The sequence below is a fragment of the Muscardinus avellanarius genome (genome assembly GCF_963383645.1).
Source record: "Muscardinus avellanarius genome assembly, chromosome: 8".
NCBI classification, from domain to species: domain Eukaryota; kingdom Metazoa; phylum Chordata; class Mammalia; order Rodentia; family Gliridae; genus Muscardinus; species Muscardinus avellanarius.
In genome coordinates this window covers 8,869,440-8,889,617 of record NC_137794.1, presented here as the reverse complement: position 1 = coordinate 8,889,617, position 20,178 = coordinate 8,869,440, and the positions used below count along the sequence as shown (strand labels likewise).

The 20,178-nt window shown below is 37.6% G+C and overlaps 1 protein-coding gene across 2 annotated transcripts in view; it reads right to left on the bottom strand.

Moving 5' to 3' along the window:
• The window catches only part of TFAP2D (transcription factor AP-2 delta), a gene marked incomplete at its 5' end in the record, with an annotated part of 56,881 nt that overhangs the window by 10,416 nt on the left and 26,287 nt on the right, over nt 1-20,178 (bottom strand). For both annotated transcript variants that reach the window (XM_080699725.1, XM_080699724.1), the window contains 2 exons: nt 8,889-9,002; nt 14,736-14,877. In XM_080699725.1, the coding sequence (XP_080555851.1) occupies nt 8,889-9,002; nt 14,736-14,877 (256 nt within the window). The remainder of the gene's footprint in view (nt 1-8,888; nt 9,003-14,735; nt 14,878-20,178) is intronic.

The following is a 20,178-nucleotide window of genomic DNA, read 5'->3' as shown; positions in this document are numbered from 1 at the left end:
GGATGCGGTGTCCCACTGAGCCACTCACTCTCTGGTCCCAAAAGAAAAAAGGGGACTTATGATTGAAATTTACTTCAGCCCAGCTCTTTACCAAAACCAACTAAGGATAGAATCATTTACATACATGAGGAGAGACAAAATCAATCACATCCAATTCGAATTTTGAAGGTGAGATATTTCCTGATATCTGTGTTACATTTTTTTACTTAAGAGAGTGAGTTTGCTAGTGCTAAATTAATCATCTCTTTATATTTTTTCCCTATCAGACACATTCTATTGTCTATTTGAAATAGGAGAATGGAAAGGTTAACTGAGGACTCGTGGATTTTAAAAATAAATGTTATTAAACTATTGACTTTTGATAATGAACAGGTTCATAAAATAAAAAGAAAAATGACAACAGAAAAGAGTGTAGGTATGATTTAAAATGGAACAGTAATTTGGGAATGGGATTAATATCATTGGTTTAGAAGAAGACTTAGAGATCATTCATCTCAAATGCCTCCATTTATAGAAGAATATACATAGGAAAGACAGAGGAAGTGTTTGATCTAAATCCTTGCAGCCATCTGGGGGCCAAGAGGAAACCGGCGTGAATCCCTGACAATCCATCCTGGATACCTTGCACCAGCCTGGGCCAGTTCACTGCAGAATCCTCCCCAATTCATAGCTCAGCAAAGATAAAAGAAAAATACTTAATAAAACCTTACCACATTTAATTTCCATTGTACGTATTCCCAAGCCAATTAAGTACACACATTTTTATTACCTGGCCATATTCTCAACTTTTTATTAGAAGGAATTATCTCTGGTTTCTAGAGTTTGAATTACTAGTCTCCTCTGTGCGAAACTAAAAACCCATGAAAATCTCATCAAATAACATATGATGGATGCTTTCAAAGGCGCATCGCATGACAAAGACTCTATTCTTGACCATATGTTGGTCAGGCTCCTGAATCTTCTCCTAGGTCTGTCCATGTACTTCCTTGTAAAATCAAGTTCTAGTAAGAATCCTGCTAAAAGGGTTTAGCAAGAACACCTACCTCTGACATCTGGTCACCCTGGATATCTGGTCACTTTTCTCATCCTCCACATTTTGCCAGGTGATATCTGATGACCCTGGCTTGTCTTCAGCAACAATCCTGTTAGGTAGGCATGGCCAGAATTCCCTTTGCCCTAAGTAATATTCTATCCACTGACCTACACACTGACCCTCTGCTATAAATTTCCAGTCTCCTATGTCATATTTGAAGCTGAACAAAATGTCTCTACCTCATGGCAAGATGCCAGCGCTGTGGTCCCCACACCTATTGCATGGTTCCTGAATAACGCCATCCGCGCTATGCTTTAACAAGTATTGCAGAATACTTTTTTTTTTTTTTTTCTTTTGCAGTGCTAGGGATGGAACTCAGGGGGCATTCTACCTCTGAGCTCCACCCCCAGCTCTATTTTTTATTCTTTATTTTGAAACAGGGTCTCACTAATTTGTGGAGGGCCTCACTAAGCATCTGAGACTGGCCTCTAACCTGCAATCATCCTGTCTCATCCCCCCAAGTATTGAGATTAATACATTTTTTTGATAAATGCCTACAGCATTCAGTATGGTATCATGTCACTTGTGAAGAACAATAAATAATCAATTTGGTGACTGATTTAATTCTGTCACGTCTTGCTTTCCAATATTAATGAAATGCAGCCGGGCATGGTGGCACATGCCTGTAATCTGAATTTATTTAGGAGGCTGAGACAGGACTACCACAGGTTCAAGACCAGCCTCAGCAAATTAGCAACAACCTAGTGAAACTCTGTTTTAAAAAGGGGATGGGGGTGTGTAGCTTGGAGGTAGAATGCCCCTAGGTTTGATTCTCAGTACCACTAATTAATAATAATAATAATAATAATAATAATAATAATAATAGAAAAGAAAAATGTCAGTAACTTATTGTAACTTAAAGAACCGTAAGATCAACTAAAAAAGCAAAAAGTTTGCTTAGTAAAAACTCTACATTTTTTGCTAGTGAATGTTTTACTTCAAGGGATGCAGATGTTTATTCTTAACTCAAATACAGAGTATTTTTTCCTTTTATTTAAATAGTGAATAAAACATGACAACTTATATGTATGTTTTTGCTTGTTTGTTCATACCTGGTATGACACTAAGTTTGGAGGTGTAAGTTAAAGTTTTAAAGTTTAATTCCAACTATGTAAGGGGGCTTGCTTGAGAAACATAGGACTTTTTCTTTATAATTTGCTCTACTATTTGCCATATTCTTACATAAAATGGTATTAGAAATCCCCCTTTAACTGGCAGAGCATCCTAAAGAAGGCTTAATAATTTTTTTTATTATATAATAAAATAGTTTTGTCATTTACTTAAAAAAAAACTATATACATATGTATATTGTGGTACTGGGGGTTGAACCCAGGGGTGCTCTATCTTTGAGCTATGACCCCGACCTTTTTTTTTTGAGACGGTTTCTCTCTAAGCTGCCCAGGCTGGCCTTGAACCTGTGACCCTACCACCTCTGCCTCCCCAATTCTTGAGAGTAGAAGCATGCACCACCATGCACAGCTCTATAGGGTACTTTATAATTCAGATGAGAGAGTCCATTAAAATTTCTTCAGTTTTCTTCTGACACTAAAGAAAGCTTTCACAAGATTAATAAAAATTCTTCACTCCTGTTTACCTTCCTGTCCCTGTCCTCCCCCCCAAAAAAGTAAAAGTTAATTACTTAAAAACAACAATAGGAACAGTGAGCTACACCTGCTTCAGGTTCTGGAGAGAAGCAAAGTGCGCTCAGATGGACGGAGAGGTGGATGTCCTCTCTAGCAAGTTGCCAATAACATACATCTTGGAAGATGCTAGAGGGGGTGACTGCAACACCGGTCATATGACCAGGAAGAGACCCCCCAGGGGCACGAGAGCTGCCCCCAGAAACTGGGAGGATTACACTGACTGCCAGGCCTCTGAACAGTGGGGTGCGAAGGGGACAGCATTGCCTCGGTGGAGGAAGATATCTCTAAGTGAGTTGATAGGGGCAGAAGAGAAGGCTACCATGAAGAGTTTTCAAGCCTGGAATGGATGACATCTCAACAGAGATGTGAGAGAGAAGATATGTATGTGTCTGCACAGCAGAAAATGTAAGCGGCCTTTCAACTGAGAATCAGGAAAGAAAATGTTACCTGCAAGCACACAGACTTCCAGAACTGCTATACACAGCTTACTTCCACAAAGGCATGGGGGTAGTGGGAGGGGCTATTTTTAAGAAGGTGGGATGTCATTAAACTTTTGACTCAAAGAGGAGAATTAAGCACATTAATCAATTTCACTGCCCTAGGCCATCCACGGTCCAATGAAAACACTACGGCCCCAGGAATGAACCACTGAATACATCCAAGATTCAACTGCGATAATCCGTGACCTGCATGATTCACCTATTTGTTGGATGCTATGAGCTATGTGCTAGGAACAATGCACAGGAGGCTGAAAGTTGTCCTTCCTGTTCACCCTAGGATATTACTAGTATGACACTCAGTCCTTTTTTGTAAGACCACTCTCCAATATTACTTCTTTATATGTAATTACTTTCCAATTTGGGCGTTCCTAAAGAATGGAACAAGGTTGAGCACAGTAGCACACATTTGTAATCCAGTATTTTGGAGGCTCATAGTTTTGAGGAAGATCATAGGTTTGAGGCCAGCCTCAGTAATTTAGGGAGATCCTATTTCAAAATAATAATAATAAACCGGGTGTGGTGTCTCACGCTTATAATCCCAGTGCTTGGGAGGCTGAGACAGGAGGATTGCACAGGTTCAAAGCCAGCCTCAGCTACTTAGTGAGGCTCTCAGCAACTTAGTGAGACCCTGTTTCCAAAAATATAAAATAGGGCTGGGGGTATAGCCCAGAGGTAGAATACCTCTGGGTTCCATCCATAGTAACTCAAAAAAGAATAAGAAGGAGGAGCAGGAGGAGGAGGAGGAAGAAGAGGAGGAAGAGGAGGAGAGGAGGAGAGGAGGAGGAGGAGGAGGAAGGGGAGGAGGAGGAGAGGAAGAGGAGGAGGAGGAGGAGGAAGAGGAGGAAGAAGAAGAAGATGACGATGATGATTGGGGCTATAGCTTGTAGGTAGAATGCCTCTGCATTTAATCCCCAGTACCAAAAGAGGAAAAAAATGGACCAACCCTTTAGGCATCTTTTTACTACCTGCCACATAAAATACAAGAAACAATAATATTTCAGTTTCCTTAGGTAAGTGCTAAAGAATATCTTCCTTCTTTTTCTGATAAGCTGTCTTCTCTGAACGGAGAACTAACAATAGTCTAGCTTCTCCTAATTTACATTGTCAAATGTATATTTTTGCTTGACTTTATATTCAAGGAGATTATGAGAACATAAGAGGGAAGGAAATTTTCTGAAACCTCCAAGAAGAGAACTGCTCAAATTTCAGGAAACGAGGACCGCGGCTTCCTATCCAAGCCGAGTCTGTTCTGTGATGGCCTATGGCACCTCGGTCTAATTGGCATCTCTGGTTTTGGAAACCGTGAGTCTCGGAGGCAGTCTGCAGAATTCAATTAAGCTTCCTCCCTCTCTGGTAGGTGTGTATATTCTGCTAGGTCTCTCTATAACAATTTGCACTGTTGATGAGTATAGACAATGACTCAACCTGCCTCCTGTCAGTTTGACAGAAACTAGTAGGTTTCCAGGCTGTGAATCGTGACCACAGCCAGTGCCGTGCTCACCGCTGACATACCAGAGCACACTGGTATGCCATCGGCCACGAAAACCGAGTAGTTATCTGTGCCTTCCAAGTCCAGGACACTCCTATCTTTATCTACACCTGTTCGATCCCTAAAAGCAAGCCATGGATCACAAGGTACCAAATCCACAACCTGAAAGGTATCACTTCAAGGGAAGTTGATTTTGATTAAATGAAATAGTAACCCAAGTTGATGTTACTAATTAGAGAATCCTCTATGCCTATCCACTAGCATCCCTTCTCCACTTCTTTCCCAGCTGGCTCTCAGCAAAAACAGTGGAAAATCAAACCATGACAGTAGTCTGTGTTTACAGTCACATGTGAGAGGCCTCCTTTCTAATTTATTTAATTTAATTTCTCTTAAGCATAAGGTTTCACCAAAATTACAGTTGCCATTACCAACAGAAAGCCATGAAAGGGACACGTTCTATGTTATTTCACTTTTACCCAGGTTATGAGCAGAATCGCAGATGTAGAATCTTTTTAATACACTAGTGTATGTGACTAAACTTTACATAATGATGAGTGCTTCTTTCAAAGTAAATTAGAATTGGATTTCTTCCCCAAAAACAAAAGATAAAATAGTTCCTGAAGCTACCTAACTATTGGAAACAACTTCTGAGTTTTGAAGTGATATTGATGCCCTAGTCCTGGTGTACTGGGTCACATCTTTATAATTTTATTTATTTATTTAATGTTCTTTTTAGTGGCACTGGGGGTGGAACCAGGTGCTTTCTGCCTCCGGGCTATACTCCCAGATCCATTTTATATTTTATTTGGAAAAAGGGTCTCACTAAGTTACCGAGAGCCTCACTAAGTAGCTGAGGCTGGCTTCGAACCTGTGCAATCTCTAGTTTCCGCCTCCACCCGGTGAGTCACATCTTTAAATACGTACTGTAGTCATCGAGGTTTTTAAACAGTTTCAAGAATGATTATTCTGGGATACCATTTGTAAAGTGTAGTCTGTTTCAAGACCAGAAAACCAGCTCGCTTGCCAATCTCTTGTTAAGATATTTTATTGTTGCCTCTTTTAATAAGTGCACAGTAAAAATCAAAACAAAACAAAAATGCACACACATAAGCAGAATTGAAACTACATCAGGAGTCTTCAATTTGGATTTTATAGCCAGGCCAGGAGGATTGTCAGTTCTAGGCCAGTACACAGTAACTTAGCAAGACCCTCTTTTAAAAGAAAAAAAAAATAAGGCTAGGGGTATAGTTTGGAGGACAAATGCCTCGAGTTCAATCCTCAGTACTAAAAAACAAATAAATAAATTTTTAAAAGGGCTGGAGATATAGCTCAGCAATTGTGCACCCCAGGGATTAACTCTGAGTACCACAGGAAAAAGTCTGGTTTTAACTGGAAATGTCAACTATGTATCATGTGTTTGTTTGTTTGTTTGTTTGTTTGTTTATTGGTGGTACTGGGGTTCCTGGACACCCTTCTACCTCTGGGCTACACTCCCAGACCTATTTTTTTTTTTTGAAACAGGGTCTATTAAGCCATTGAGGCTGGCTTCAAACCTGAGCGATCCTCCTGTCTCCGCCTCCCAAGCGCGGGGATTACAAGCGTGCGCCACCACGCCTGGCATTGTATCATGTATTTAAAAGGATATTACTTAAGACATGTGAAAGACTGAAGTTGGATCCGTACTTTACTCTATATACACAGATTTACTCAAAATAGGTTAATGACCTAAACATAAGAACTAAAGCTATAAAAACCATAGAAGAAAATATAGAGGGAAACCTTCAAGACATTGATGTGTCAAGGATTTCTTGTATGTAATCCCCAAAGCATATATGATAAAAGTAAAAATATATAAATTAGATGGCATCGAAATTAAAAATTGCACCAAAGATTTCTATAATCCTACTACTACTTTTATTACAAAATCAAATTTTATCTTAAATAGTCTTGAATGTAAAAAATAAATTAAAATTCTGGTAGACATTTAAAAAGTGTTAAGTGGAAAATCAAAACTTCTTATATTCAAAATAAGTTTTATAAGCTGGGTGTGGTGGCGCATGCTTGTAATCCCCACGCTTGGGAGGCTGAGACAGGAGGATCATGCAGGTTCAAAGCCAGCCTCAGCTACTTAGTGAGGCTCTCGGCAACTTAGTGAGACCCTGTTTCCAAATAAAATATAAAATGGGTCTGGGAGTATAGCCCAGAGGTAGAAAGCCCCTGGGTTCCATCCCTAGTACCACAAAAAATGTTGTATAGTGTAAAATTAGATTAATTACTATTTTTATTACCTAATTGGAATTTGTTGTAAGTAATTATATAAATGTATTATTAGAACAGTTAAAGATATGGTTCATGTTTTCAATTGTGATTGACAACCTGTAGCCATATATAGTATGATTACTTTCCTCGATGGCATTTTAATTTTTGGCAAATATTGAAAGCATTTTTAATGTTACATATATTAATCTTTCCTTAGCATTGTTATTTTTGACCAAATGATACTAAAAGATGAAATATTTTATGCTAATGACAATATCATATAGGCATTATAATTTTAGTTCTAAAATGCAACGACATCTGAGTAATTACTGTGTTCTTATCTCTTACTGCAGCTAAGGCAAAACTTAACCAGAAAAGTTGCTGTTTATTTCCAAAATATTTCAGAAAATTAAATTGCAAGTATGCTTTCAATAATACATTTCAGGATTTTGCATTGTCTAGTTTAAAAGCCATGCATAGTTTCTAACTGGGTAGAAATTATTAGCATTCTCCTAGGAAGTCAGTCAATGAAACCCCATTCACTTCATTCAGATCTTCTGTTCACTCAAAAGTTTACCTCACCAAAATAAGGTTTAAAAGATTAAAAGATTTCAGAATCCGGATCCCAAACTACCAAGCATTACTAGAAATAATAGTGCGCACTTTGTTGTTGTTGTTGTTTTGTGTGTGTGTGGTACTGGGGATGAAACACAGGGGCCTTCTACCTCCAGGTTATACTCTCAGACCTATTTTATATTTTATTTGGAGACAGGGTCCTCCTGTCTCAGCCTCCCAAGTGTGGATTACAAGCATGCACCACCACGCCCGGCCTAGTGCTCAATTTTATAAATCTACAATTTCCTGATAAGTACACAAAGATACTAATTAAATTTTTCTATCTAAAATGCTTCATGCACTAGTTATTTTCTCAGTTTGATCTTACACATTTAGATTTTTGTGCGTGTGTGTGGTACTGGGGTTCCTGGAAACCCTTCTACCTCCGGGCTACACTCCCAGACCTATTTTATATTTTATTTGGAAACAAGGTCTCTTAAACCAGTGCGGCTGGCTTCGAACCTGTGTGATTCTCCTGTCTCCGCCTCCCAAGTGCAGGGATTACAAGCGTGCACCACCACGCCCGGCTCACATTTGGAATTTTTAAAAATTCAGTTAGTCATTGCTATGGTACCAATATTTGTCTCCCCCCCTCTAAAACTTATTTTGTTGAAATGTAATTGCCACTGCAATAATATTAAGAGTAATCACTTCAGGAGGTTGATGAAGTCATGAGAGATGGGTTTACTGCTTTTTCCAGAGAGCCTGTGGAAGCCTGTTTACCCCTTTGGTGACATGACGTTGGAGTTTATCTTATTTTTTATTTATTTACTTTATTTGCAGTACTGGAAATTCAATTGAGGGGTATTCAACCTCCGATCCACACCTCTACCTCTATTTTTTTTATTTTTTCTTCTTTATATTTGAAACAGGGTCTTACTAAGTTGTGGAGGGCCTCACTAAGTAGCTGAAGCTGGCCGAGAACCTGCGATCCTCCTGTCTCAGCCTCTCAAATGCTGGGATTACAAGTGTGCAGCACCAGGCCCAGCTGATATTGCAGTTTAAAGGCACCACATCTAAAGCAGAGAGTGAATCCTCACCAAAACACCTAGCACTTTGAGCTTGGATTTTCCAGCCTCCAGAACTGTGATGAACAAGCATCTATTATTTATCAACTACCCAGTCTAAGATGGTGCGTCCTAGGAGTCCTAACAGACTAGAACAGTCACCATTCTAATAATGAGTGGCATCTCTCAGTGGAACTCTGATGAGAATATAAAAGCTTGCATTAGTACAGATGGTTTAACAACTTGAATGGGAATTTAAGAAAGTAAAAAACCCAGTCTTACCTGAAATGTGTTAAGTGTCTCTGGATATCAAGGTCGAGAATTGGCGTGGGTCTGGAGGACCCCAGTGGCGATCTATCTTGGCTCAGGAGGTCCTGAAATTCTTTACAAATTTGTCTAAAATAAAAGATATGAAGTCAGTCTCTTAAAATGGGGCATTGATTTCATAGCATGATCGTTTGCCAAAGCATTTTCTCTCTTTTAAAATATAACAAGGAATATTTCATCTAGCAGTCTCTGAAGTTTTGTCCACAACACTCAGCTGAGGCTCATCATGGTTATTTTGGCTTGCAAGGACTGTAGAATGATCATAAAACATTCAAGCAAATAACAATCCCTGGGCACTGAAAAAAAAACAATGCTCATTTAATGTATTTATTTATTTATGGTCTTTTTTTGGGTCTTTTTTAGTACTGGAAATTGAACTCAGGGCATTGTGTATGCAAAACAAGTGCTTTACCACTGAGATACACCCCACTCCCAATTCATTTTAAAAACAAATATTCAGCCGGGCGTGATGGCGCACGTTTGTAATCCCCGCACTTGGGAGGCTGAGACAGGAGGATCACTACAGGTTTGAAGCCAGCCTCAGCTACTTAGTGAGGCTCTCAGCAACTTAGTGAGACCCTGTTTCCAAATAAAATATAAAATAGATTTGGGAGTGTAACCAGGAGGAAGAAAGTCCCTGGGTTCCAACCCCAGTACCACCAATAAATAAATAAATATAAAGAAAGAAAGAAATAAAATCAAATATTCATAGGTTAACCTCAGGAGAAAAGAAAATTCAAAAGATCATATTAATAATTGCCCTTTAAAATATAAAATGTGATTTTCAAGAGCATCATATCTATAAACAAGTTTAATTAAAGTAATAGCTGTACTTCATTTAAGAGCTAGTGATTTTAGTGGGCTTTAGAAAATTTGTTTTCCAAAGACTGTATTCTAATTTAGCCTCTTGTAAACAAATTTTGTGTTATAATGATTGAAGTGGATTATCTCTTACACAAAGTTTCATCAACTTTGAAAAAATTGTAATATTATGCTGTGTGTAAGCTGATTTCTTGCAAAAAGTACCCTCAAGGCCATTTTTGTTGCATTTTCTTGCTTTAAATTTTTATGATTTCTAGTTGGTGATTTTGATTTAGTTAACAGCATTGCTGTGTATGTTAAATAATTTTTTAAAACCAGAATATAGAGGGAAAAAAAAACCAAGTTTTCTAAAACAAAGCAGTAAATTCAGCAGCTGGAAACAGAATTCAAGGACTGTCAAGAAATTGCTAAAAAAATCTAATCTATGATGAGGCCACTCCATATTTAGGAGGTAATATGATAGTGATTAGTTCTTTCCTTTGTTTTTGCAATGGGCCATCACAAAACCTAATGACCTGGCTCTGACTGTGATTATCAACAAGTACAGAAGGGTCAGACAATTATCCCAAGTGAATATGGGCCAGCCACAGTTGCTCTCCAAAGCATTTTTTTGCTTTAGCAGATGACCACTAAAAACTGACAAAATACCATAGAGTACAAATAATTCATAATGGAGTCTAACCAAGTGGAGACTTGTTTGTTATTAGGTATCCTATTTACAATTTATTAGATTCTGCCAAAAATATTTGTGATTTTTTTCTACAGAGAACAAATATTTATTTTCAGGGCTCAAATATTGTGTAATTTCACAGAATATGTCTTATTTATTTTTTACAGAACAGAGATAAAAGTAAAAAAGGATTATAGAGAAATCCAAGTCCCTACCTTTGTAAATAAAGCAAGATCACCCATATTCTTCTGTATTTTTATGGTTGAATAGTAAGATATAGTGTCTAAATGTATGTCACTCTCACTAAATGTATGTTTTAAAGAACTTCATGGTTGGGTGTAGTGGCACACGCCTGTAATCCACTACTTGGGAGGCTGTGACAAGAGGATTCCAGGTTCAAGGCTGGTGGGGAATAACAGTGAGACCATGTTTCAAAGAAAAGAGATTTATGTAATAGGGCTAGGGGTGCCGTTGAGAGGTAGAATGACCTTGAGTTCAATCCCCAGTAGATAGCCCATAGGCAGTGATCACCACCATCTCATTATGACAGTTAGAGAATGATTATTTTTATGACTACTCTCAACCTTTTTTGAACTTTCATTTATGAAGCTATAAAAAGAAATAGTGTTATGTCTTAAGACAAAATGTCATATTATGAATTATGTAACACAAGATGATCTTCAATGAATCATACATACTAACTTTATCACTCCCATCACTCACTGTCCTTGAGGATATATATATATATACACACACACATATATATGTATAACGATTTTTTTAGCTGATTTATAAACTTCTGTGTTTCTCCTATTTGACAATTATTGTTACTATAACACCTCATTTAAAATCGGTAGCCCTTCTGCTCTACCTTAATATAGGTTAAATGTTTAGCATGTTTAGTCCTAAATTCAACAAAAAAATTTATATTTGTTTTCTATTAAGCAAATAAATATTTTGTCTGGTGCATTTTTTAGAATTCAAAACTTGTCTTGGTGTCTATTTTCCCATCCAAATAATTGTCTAAATTATACCAAAATATTTTGTTAATCCGCAAGACACTATAAATAAAGAATTAAGAGACAAGTGGTGCTTAATCAATGGGTCCTTTATCTGACTGTGCACTTTTTACAGTCTCATTAAGTACAACAAATCTGTTATTCATTGAAGAAAAAAACATGTAAGCCAGTCTGGCAATGAAGACCAGCAACTGGGTTGTTCATTGAAAGAATTTGGGGTTTCATAGATATTTTTGATAGAATTGTTGCAGTCTTTTGTTTTGCTTTGTTTTTGTTTTTGGTTTTGTACTGGGGATTGAGCCAAGAGATTGACATAGGATAGGCAAGTGTTTAACCCTTAAGCTGTCCCCACTGACCTGTCCCCTCGTCCCTAAGTTGAATTCATAAACAAAGGTGAACTGACTAGAATGTACTGAGTATCCCTGTAGGTTACTTAATACCAATTTTGAGGATGATGATGATGTCGATGTCGATGATGATGATGATGATGATGATGATGATTTGGTGGTAATGGGCATGGAACCCAGGGGTTTTCTACCTTCACGCTACACTCCCAGACTATTTTTTTAATATTTTATTTGGAAACAGGGTCTCACTGAGGTGCTGAGACAGGCTTCGAATCTGTGATCTTCCTATCTCAGCCACCCAAGTACTGGGATTACAAGTGTGCACCACCATGCTGGGCTTTATGAGGACTTCAATTAATGAGAATATTCAACTTAATTTCATTACTGGTTGTAGAGTATATATTAGCTATGATTACAATGTTTTTGATTCTTTCAGTTTTATTTCATATTGAATGATAAGATGGGATCCACATAAATACCAAAATGACAAAAATTATGAAGATTATATCTTACTTTCTGGGTGATTACAGTCTATTTACTCAACTGTAGAATAAGTTATTTGAAATATGATCTTCATACTTCTTTCTTCTAATTTTTTATAGTACTGAGAATTGAACCAGGTGCATTCTACCTCTGAGCTACATCCTCAGCCTTATTTTTTTTTTAATTTTGAAACAGGGTACCACTAAGTTAATGTGTGCTGGCCTTGAACCTATGATGCTCCTGTCTCAGCTCCCCAAGTACTAGGATTACAATATTTGTCTGGCATCTAATGAAATACAAATGTTCCATTTTATACAAAGAGATAAAATAAAATTATATGTGTTACATGTTCTCCCAATGTTTTGTGAAAGCAAAGTTTAAAATATTACACAAAATAGTTTATGTTGCTTAGATTTCAGGCTCACTACTCTAACATATATGTCTCAGCATAACTTTGACAAATCTGGAAATGTTTCATAAGGATAACTTTGACAACAAAATCGTGTTACCAATTTGGATGCACTCAAAGACTCTAAAGCACGGCAATGGACTATAATGGAAATCTTGTGTTGAGATGTGCTGACACATGCCTATAATCCCAGCTACTCAGGTAGATGAGGCAGGAGGATTGCAAATGTGAGGTCAACACTGGAAACTTAGAACCTGTCTCAAAATGGAAAACAAAAAGGGCTAGGGGTGTGGCTTGGCGCTTGAGTGTCCCTAGGTTCAATGTCTAGTACTTAAAAGAAAGAGGAAGGAAGGAAGGAAGGAAGGAAGGAAGGAAGGAAGGAAGGAAGGAAGGAAGGGAGGGAGGGAGGGAGGAAGGAGAAGGGAAGGGGTAGGAGTTAGTTTATGGGAGAGGAAGAGTTTTAAAAGGGAGGTAGAGATGAAGGAAGTTTATTGAAGTGGTAGAGGTGAACAGCTACAGGACTGTTTTTGGAGGAGGACAGGAACAAAAGTTTCCTTAGATAGGCAAGCAGGAGTCTCAGAATATGCATAATAATTCCTTTGGAATCCATGTTTATAGCAGCACAATTCACAGTCAAACTATAGACAGCCCAGGTGTCTGTCAACAGATGAGTGGGTTATGAAATGGTGGGACATACACGCAAGGAGACTTTGCTCAGCCATAAAGAAGAACAAAATTATGCCATTTGTAGGAAAATGGATGGAACTTGAGAATATTATCCTAAGTGGAATTAGCCCATCTTGGAAAGGGAAGGTTCTTAGTTTTCTCTCCTATGTAGAAGCTAGAGAGGACTAGAAAACAAAAGAGACTTCAAATAAATGAGAAGTGGTATGAGGAGGAGGGAGGGGGAGGGAATTAAGTGGGAATTGGGTAAGGGAATTGTGTGTGCATGTATGCCTCCACCATCTTGTACTCAAGATGCATGTCTACAATGCACCAATAAAAAAATTTAAAAAATAAACGAGGAGTGGTACCCATAGAATAGTGAAAGGGGATATGGAGATTGAGGTAGGGTGGGGAGAGAAGAGACGTGATGAAGGAATCGTTCATACAGTTCTATGTACACTCATGAAGCTACAAATACTAGCATCAATATTATGAATGGGGAAGAGGGAGGGAGCTGAGCGAGGTCTGGAGAACACCTGGGTGCTATGTAAATGTATGTTTCTATCACACCAAACCTCAGAACGATGTATAGTTACAGTGCACCAACCAAAGTATATATGTATGTATATTTTTTGCGAATTTGGAATTTTTCATACATTATGTGATTTCTTTAAACAGTTCCACTGTGAGGGAGAAAGCAGTGCAGGGAGGATTTGCTTGGTTATTCAGAGAAGACAAGAGAAGTCCTCCTTGGTCACAGAGGACCCTCTTATCCCCTATGCATCTATACCATCTTTTATCACATTGTCCAAACATTCACAGTGTTGTAAGATTTTTTTTTTTTGTACTGGAGATGGAACCCGGGGGGCATTCTACCTCTGAGCTACACCCCAGCCCTGTATTTTATTCTTTATTTTGAAACAGGGTCTCACTGAGTTGCAAAGTGCCTCCCTAAGTAGCTGAGGCTGCCCGTGAACCTGGACCCTCCTGTCTCAGCCTCCCAGATGTTGGGATTACACGCTTGTGTTGTGAGATCTTTATCCTCACACATTAAGGCACAATGAGTGCCTTCGACCAAATTACCGTGCAACCGAGGGCATATTTGCCTGAAACCCACGTTCTTAAACATATTTTTCTTCTTAGAATTTTTGCATATTCTGGGAAGGTTTGCTAAGAACTTTCATCGTTTTTTTTGATAGCCTTATCGCAAACCAAAGGCGGTTTGCAGCCTTGCCTTGGTCACATGAGGACAGTGTCTTTGTTTAATATATCAAGCTGCTGGAACGTGAGACCCTCTGTTTTAAAGGACAAGTATTTTCTAGACTCTTTTTCTCATTCAAAGCAAATGGGCAATGGAGTCCAGAGAGGCCTCCCCACGGTGCTTACTTGGTCGCTAGGATCATCTTTTTTCTGGCCGTCTGTTCTTTCTGTTCCATATGTTGTCTGGCAAGATGTTCTCCTACTGCTTTGGCTGGAAACTCGGTCTCACATGTGTAGCCAAAATCCCGAGCCAAGTGCAGCGCTTCCCCTGTTGGCAGACAGCGCAGATCAGTTTCTTACCAGTGATCCATCTCCTAACAGGAATGCCTAGTGCTTCCTTCCAGTTTTACTCCTGGTGGTCCTTTATCCTTTCCGAATGTATATCAAGTTATCATATAGTGCATCCACATGAAGCTGTCACCACCGGTCACAGGAACATGTATGGGAGGAGGGAGGAAAGGGAAGGAGGGGGAGATAGGGAAGGAAAAGCACCAAGTACTGGGTACATGTATGCTAGTACATTTTGAATCTCGCTAGCATGTATAATTACAATGCACCAATAAAAGTATTTTAAAAAACTAAAAAAAAAAAAAGTTTATCTCCTGGTTCTGGTCAGACAGATCGTTTTTACTATTCATTCTAAACAATCCAAAAGATGTTGGCAGTTCAGTGAGGAGGGATGAGGAGAAACTGAGGAACTAGAAGGGACAGAGGACTAGGTGGAAAATGGAAAGAAAAAAATCAGGAGCATAATCCAAAATTGTTTACTTTGCTCGTGGCTCTGGTCATGAGACCACACTGGCTTCCAAGAGTCTGCACGTTTTCATTTTCAGGAGAAAAAGCTCCAGGAACATATCCTGTGGTTGTTGTTCAACCTAAAACCTTTTATCAGTATAACTGAGCTGTTTTGATGACTTTTCCATGAAAACTATCAAAATATCCAGTAAACAGTCCAGAGCACTTTGGGAAACAAAATACATGAACTATATCAATTTCAAAACATTTGTTTGCTATACATATATCATTTCAGAAGCAGCATTTTCAGGCCTTTGGGAAGGCTTCAATATATTATGGCACAAGGTATAATACTGGAACATTATAACATTTTAAATAACTTGTTTTTCACAAAATTTGAAACCAAAGTGCATTTTAATAAATGAGGTAAGCACATCATATAGGGAAAGTAAAATTTAGAGAAATAAATCTGGAGAACAATGGTTAGTATTTTTTGAGCTCAATCAAACCAAATATTACCTGGCAATTAAACCTCATTAAAAAGAAAACTATATTAAAAAAGAAAACCTAGCCGGGTGTGCTGGTGCACGCTTATAATCCCTGCACTTGGGAGGCTGAGACAGGAGGATCGCACAGATTTGAAGCCAGCCTCAGCTACTTAGTGAGGCTTTCAGCAACTTACTGAGACCCTGTTTCCAAGTAAAATATAGAATAGGGCTGAGAGTATAGCCCAGAGGTAGAAAAGCCTCTGGGTTCCACCCTCCAGTACCACACACACACAAAAAAAAAAAAAAAGAAAGAAAGAAAAAGAAAATCCAAAGCAGAAACAATAACAAAAGAATTTTTAAAACAACAACAACAAAAAATAAAACCCGTGATTACCAAGGACAATTAAGCTCGAGTAAAATAATATTTCTATAATTTAATTCATTTAAAAATAACCTGAGACATATATTGAGAAATTGAAACAAATGATTATTAAGTAAAAAAACATTTTTTTTTTTTATGTGTGGTACTGGGGATGGAACCCAGGGGCATTCGACCTCTGAGCTACATCTCCAGTCCTATTTTTCATTCTTTATTTTGAAACAGAGTCTCACTAAGTAGCTGAGGCTGGCTGAAAACCTGTGATTCTCTTGTCTCAGCCTCCCAAGTACCGGGATTACAAGTATGCACCATCATGCCCAGCAAGTTAAAAAATATTTCTAAATTACAAATAACTGCTTGGCTTTTAAAGCTTGCTGATTTTTTAAATAGATGATACTATGTTTAAAATTTTAATTGTTTTAATATAATTCATTCTAGTATAGATTTAGATGATAAAATTATTTTTTAAAGTAACAACAACAAAAATCCAGAACAGCAAAACACACACACACACACACACACACACACACACACACACACACACATATATATATATATATATATTTTCTCATGTCTATCAACCATTAGATTACAAATATTTCTTCAATTTTATTACTTTGTGGTTCCCCAGTTGATTATAAATATTTTATTTATGTTACGTGTTCTATAATTTCATTGACTTGGGTTTCTTAAATACTTTTTTGAAATAGTATTTTAAAGGCTTTATACACGTGTTTGGACTTGAAAGAGAAAAGAAGAAAAGGATTATTTAAAAATATATATAAGGGCCGATGCCGGGCGTGGTGGCGCACGCTTGTAATCCCCGCGCTGGGGAGGCGGAGACAGGAGGATCGCGCAGGTTCGAAGCCACCCGCGCTGGTTAAGAGACCCTGTTTCAAAAAAAAAAAAAAATTGGTCTGGGAGTGTAGCCTGGAGGTAGAAGGGCTTCCAGGAACCCCAGTACCACAAAAAATAAAAATAAAAATAAAAATAAAAATATATATAAGGGCTGAGATGTAGCTCAGTAGCAAAGCGCCTCCTTTGCAGGCGTGGCACTCTGAGTTCCATCCCTGGTTCCAAAAAGACAACAACAACAAAAAAAGAACCCCTTTTAAAAATATATATTGCTCAGTAACAGCACACTAGCCCAGCAAGCAGGAGCCTCTGGGTTCGATCCCCAGCACCACACACACAAACCAAGTTTTCACTGTATGTTTATTGGTGATATATATCTGGTTCAAGACACAATGCTACGCATTGTGTCTTGAACAAGGACAAACTGTCTCTAGGAAAATAACAATTAGTAATAATATTACAATGACAAGAAGGAGCCAAATAGCTCAGTAGCACTTTAGAATTTCCGTTATTCTTACATAAACACTATCTGCAATCTATGCATATATGTTGACATTTGCTGGCATTATACATGATATATGGTATTCAAAACATCAAATGAGTATTAAAGATAAAGTATCCTACAAACATTCAAAAGAGGGAAAAGTGGTGATAGTGAGAAGCTGGTTCAACAGCGGCGCTGTTAATCACTTTACCACGAAGAAACACAACTAATAAGGCTTGATTACAAAAAAATCATATGAAGATTGTTTGGTGATTGCCTAAAATAGCATACTGAGGCATGATGAATTTTATCCTGTTTTATACTCATAGAATAACAGACCAGTCAATGAGGGAGTATTAGGAATACGTAAATATAGCAATACAGAGGAGAGGAAGAAGGGAAATTATAGATATTCAAAGTAAATATACAAAACAGGCTAGTTGGCTTCAACAAAATATCTTTAGTAGAGATGCTGTTTTCTAGATAAAGAAATATTATTCTTTCAGATTGAAAAATTCATATTGATAAACAAAATTAACAACTATGGAAAATAGGAAGATATTTCAGGTTAATACAGAACTTAGAAAATATTATCCTGAGAGTATTTTATCCCTGAAGTTACTCTTAAGTTTTTTTTAACAACTAACCATTCTAATAAAATGTAAATTAATTGCTAAGGACATTTTCCAAGTATGTTATTATGAAAATTTTCAAATATGTAGGAAAATAAAGAATTTTACAGTGAACACCCATGTGTTTATCCTTAATAATTATATTAAGCTTTCTTTATTACATAACTCTTCATCTTTCTACATATCTGTGTATTATCAATATTATTTTATACATTTCAAAGTAAATTATAAATTTTAATTTTAGTATTCAACTACCTAACAATTTCAGTGTGTATATCAGTACTGGGATCCGATATTTGTTTGTAGTCTTTTTCTCCTTAGAAGTTTTCGTCTCAAAAGTTTTTCCTGATAAATGTCAAGAAAAGGAAGAAATGAGACTAAGAATTCTTTAACACGCTTGTTTATATGATTGTGTGTATGTATGCACACATGTCTACACTGGGGATCCGGCCCAGAACCTCGCACATGCTAGGCGAGTGCTCTACCATTCAGACCCCCGGCCCTGTGTGTATGATTTATGTCTTGTGACTAAAGAATTGATGGGGTCTCTGTCTTTGTTTATTTGAAAAAAAAAAAACAATTACAGAAAATGTGACCTGCTGGAACTAATAAGCAGATATTAGTTAACATCTTGATTTGATTTTTCAATGTGTAAAAATATTAATCAAACGTACAAATTAGGCTTTTGCATTTATGCAGTTATGTCTAATTTTACTTGTTACTAAGAGACACTAATGTTGTCATTGATTTTTTTCATTTATTCATTCATGCTATAACGATCTCTTCCATTTTTACAATGTGAGAAGTCCTATTCTAGGCCATTGCGAAAGAATCTAATTTAACATTAAAATACTGTAACGAAGTAAATATATTGGTGCAGATAATGTTTCATGAACTAGCTGATAAACTCCCCCCCCACCCCCATACATCACAAATTAGCAAAGTCAGGTCTTTGTTGAAATTTTTATGTTCATGTGGTAGAAAACATCATTTTCCACACCTTTCTCTCCATTTTAAATTATTATTATTATTATTTTTTGCGGTACTAGGGGTGGAACCCAGAGGTTTTCTACCCCCAGGCTACACTCCCAGACTTATTTTATATTTCATTTGGAAACAGGGTGTCACTAAATTGCTGAGAGCCTCACTAAAGAGCTTAGGCTGGCTTCGAACCTGTGCGATCCTCCTGTCTCAGCCTCCCAAGCGCTGGGATTACAAGCATGTGCCATCACGCTAGGCCCTTTCTCTCCATTTTAAACAGAGAGATGACATAATAAATAGAAAGTATCTCATCCAGGCATGGTAGCTCATACTTGTAATCCCAGTACTTGGAAGGCTGAGACAGGAGGACAGCCTCAGCCACACACTCATGCTCTCAGTAACCTAGCAAGACCCTATTCAAAATAAACCAAAAAAGGGCGAGGGGTAGAGTTTGGAGGTGGTAGAATGTTCCTGGGTTCAGTCCACAGTAACACACACATACACACACACACACACACACACACACACACACACAGTTCTTTATAGTAATACGAGTATTGCTAGTTTAATGAAAACTCACAATTTTGAGTAAAGTTGTATAAGCAATAATTCTAAGTGTTTATTACTAGAAGTTCATTACCTTAACCAATTAGAAAAGAAAATATATGCACATTTGGCAGGAGAAATGACACAGATATTTTTTTTAAAAGGATATTGAATTGAGATATAAAATGCTCACAGCTGGGTGTGGCAGTGCAGTCTTGTAATCCCAGCATTTGGGAGGCTGAGACAGGACAATCACGGTCGCCGCCAGCCTCAGCTACTTAGTGAGGCCCTTTGCAACTCAGCTAGACCCAGTTTCAAAATAAAGTAACAAAAAATAGGACTGGGGTGTAGCTTGGAGGAAGAATGTCTGTCCCTGGGTTTCCCCTTCAGTATAGCCAAAAAAAACAAAAAACAAAAAAAACCAAAAAAAACCCCACAAAAAGATGCTAACTTTTGCTAGAAAAAATTA